The following is a 2,870-nucleotide window of genomic DNA, read 5'->3' on the forward strand; positions in this document are numbered from 1 at the left end:
AACGGCGTATCCGTCGCAGTTGACTCGGCCGAGTCGGGGATCAAAGAAGGGGAAGAGATGGGGTAAACGACTCAGTAATCCTGAGGTGAAACGGAAGAAGAGAGTTGTAAAGTATAAGGTTTATGCAATGGAAGGTAAAGTCAAAGCTTCTTTTAGAAAAGGGTTAAATTGGATTAAGAATAGAGTGTCTTCTTTTGTTCATGGCACCTAAAAGTTTTGTGATTGTATTGTGGTCAAAGGAGAGAGAAAATTATAACAATGTAGAGGGGGGGGGGGGGGTGGTATGAGAAATATCATGCAAAAATTGTAATTTTTGATAGTTTTTTGTTTATGGGATTTTATGAAATTCTCATCAATCATCTTAATTAGTTTGTCTAAAAAAAAGTCGCAAAGAAAATGATGATGCAGATGAAATTCGATTTAGTTTGGCTGAATATCACCCCTCTTTTTCGGGATGTTGTTTCATATTTGCGTTGTTCGTATACATTTAATTAATGACGTAACAATTGGAAAAGTGGTGAGGAAAATTATCATCATTTGTATGCATATCGTTTCTAAAAGGTAACTAGTATAATTTCTTTACTTGTAAATCAAAGGAATTGATTTGATTTGATTCATTAGAATTTGTAAATGTGGCTATGAGAAGCTATTTTATTTTTTTCCTACTAGGATAAAATTCTTATCCGATTAGGATCAAGATTAAGAATATGATAGATAGTATATGAATAAGCTTTGAATGTAGATACATTTGATACTCCACAAATTTAAAAGATCTTAACTCTATAAAGTATTAATGAAAACATAAGATTTTAATTGCAAGGGTTCATTTAGATAGAATTAAGTGTACACCTAAAATCGTTGGCCACAAATAAGTCTAGTCTAGTCGAGCCGAGTATTTGAGTGTGTATATATATGTTGGCTTGTTCAATTGTTCGAGCTTGGAGCAAGCTAAGTGCTAGAATATGCTTCATCTTAAGAAAACTAATTTATAATCAATAATAAAAGTAGTCGGTTCTTCACAGACCAAATATAATAGTTAATCAGTAAAAATCGGTCAACATGAACGTGGCTATGAGCCTATGACCATTGCCAAGAGAAACCAACATTGCAAAGTGTTGTTCCACCGCTGGCAAAATGAAGTCGTCATCCCATAACAGCCCATCTTACAACATAGCCTTGCACATAGCATTCTGCTAGCCCAACACTGAAAGCCCATTCTAACATGCATTTACACATTAGAAGTAATAGCCTAATATACTTCATGGAAAGTATTGCAATTAAAAAAAAAAACTGAGAAGTATTACGTTCAATATCATCGTATTTTGCATAATACTTCGTAGGAAAATGTTACAAATAAATCTTACCGCATGAATTATTGGGCGTGTATTTTGCATAATAATCTATTAGCTCAACAATATATATTTTATAAGTTATAACAACGCATTTATCAATGATCTATCAACAAAGAATTACCATACATTATAAGCGTGAAATAAGGAAAATAAATGTCCTCGCATTAAAATTATGGCATGGTTAAAAGGCAAAAACCATACCAAAAAATGACATACACTAAACTTTTATTTCACAAGACCAATTAATTAAATAAATAATACATGGTACAAGTAATCCAACCCCAAAAATTTCCCACAAAATGTGAGAGAAATAACTAAAGAAGAAAATTATAATTGGGAAATTACAAGTATACAACTAAAATAATATTAAATGGCATCAAGAAATTAAATCAATTGACCTATATAGATGATGATCAAAGCATGCAATCCATGTAAATTGCACGTAGTCATCACTAATACGTAAACCTATTCTCTTTTATTATATATTTTCCCAATCAATGACAAAATTATAATTTCCTTCATATTTCCCTCAAAAAATTAACCATGAGACCATAATTATTCAATAAACATGCATGAATTATGACCATGGATTCCTAAATAATTCTCAATTTTTTGTTGTATATATAACTCTATTAGAAGTTTTGGAGCCTCATTTGTTGATAAAACTTAGCAATGAACTTATCAGCCTTGTCGTCGATCATCTCATCCCCTTCAAGCCCGTCGTAGTAAGCATCTCCATCGATCATCATACCCTCCTCCTCATCCGAGTCCTCATCAACATTGTCAAGATCATTTAAACTTTGAGCTGAGGCATACCTACTCATATCTCCTCTAGAAGATGATGAGCGCGAGGAGGAGGAAGAGGAGGAGGAGGCATCATACTTGGAATGATAAGAGGGTGCCTCAATTACCTCATCATCATGCCTAGAGAAAAGAAGTTGGGGGTGTGGTGATGATGAAGTCATGCCACCAACATCCCTCTGAAGATGAAAGGGGCGAAATGCCCCCACAAAATTCGTTAGAGAGGTGTTGGTGGCTGTTGAGAGGGAGGGTGACAATTTTTTACCAGTCTTGTCGCCCTTCCTCCTCAACATATACAATACCACCTTGATAACATTCATAAGACTCCCCTTGAACATATTTTTTTTGTTCTTGGAAGTTGGGGGTTTCTTGTGATGGTTGTAATAATGATCATTGTTATTATTTGTTGGATATCCAACGTCGGAAATGGTGTTTGTAGCCTCGCCCTCTCCCATAGTAACAGATTAGACGTGAATGATCTCTAAATTTTTGGGAGAATTTTTTCTCCTCACCCCGCGAAAAGCAGGATGAGAGGAAAATCTAGGTGATAATCTATCTATGAAAAACTTTCTAGGAGAATCATCTTTAGGAAAACAATTTGTAGGGGTATTATGTAGATGCGTGATTTTTGGTGTTTTTAAAGATTAACAGAAATAAAAATTGTTGGCTAAGAAAATTGAAGGATTTACTAGAATTAAAAAATAAATAATTTCATAG

The 2,870-nt window shown here is 34.0% G+C and overlaps 1 protein-coding gene across 1 annotated transcript; it reads right to left on the reverse strand.

Annotated features, from left to right (window-relative positions):
* Positions 1 to 1,984: 1,984 nt before the first annotated feature.
* On the reverse strand, positions 1,985 to 2,608 carry LOC145578157 (uncharacterized). Its single transcript, XM_081635533.1, has one exon. It carries the CDS (start codon positions 2,606 to 2,608, stop codon positions 1,985 to 1,987), a length of 624 nt encoding a protein of 207 aa, XP_081491659.1.
* Between the last annotated feature and the right edge of the window lie 262 nt (positions 2,609 to 2,870).

This window comes from Chenopodium album, chromosome 2, assembly GCF_948465745.1.
Source record: "Chenopodium album chromosome 2, dcCheAlbu1.1, whole genome shotgun sequence".
NCBI lineage: Eukaryota > Viridiplantae > Streptophyta > Magnoliopsida > Caryophyllales > Amaranthaceae > Chenopodium > Chenopodium album.

What these genes read in the sequence shown, in the direction of transcription:
- LOC145578157 (XM_081635533.1), bottom strand. Translation starts at nt 2,608, where the DNA reads ATGGGAGAGGGCGAGGCTACAAACACCATTTCCGACGTTGGATATCCA.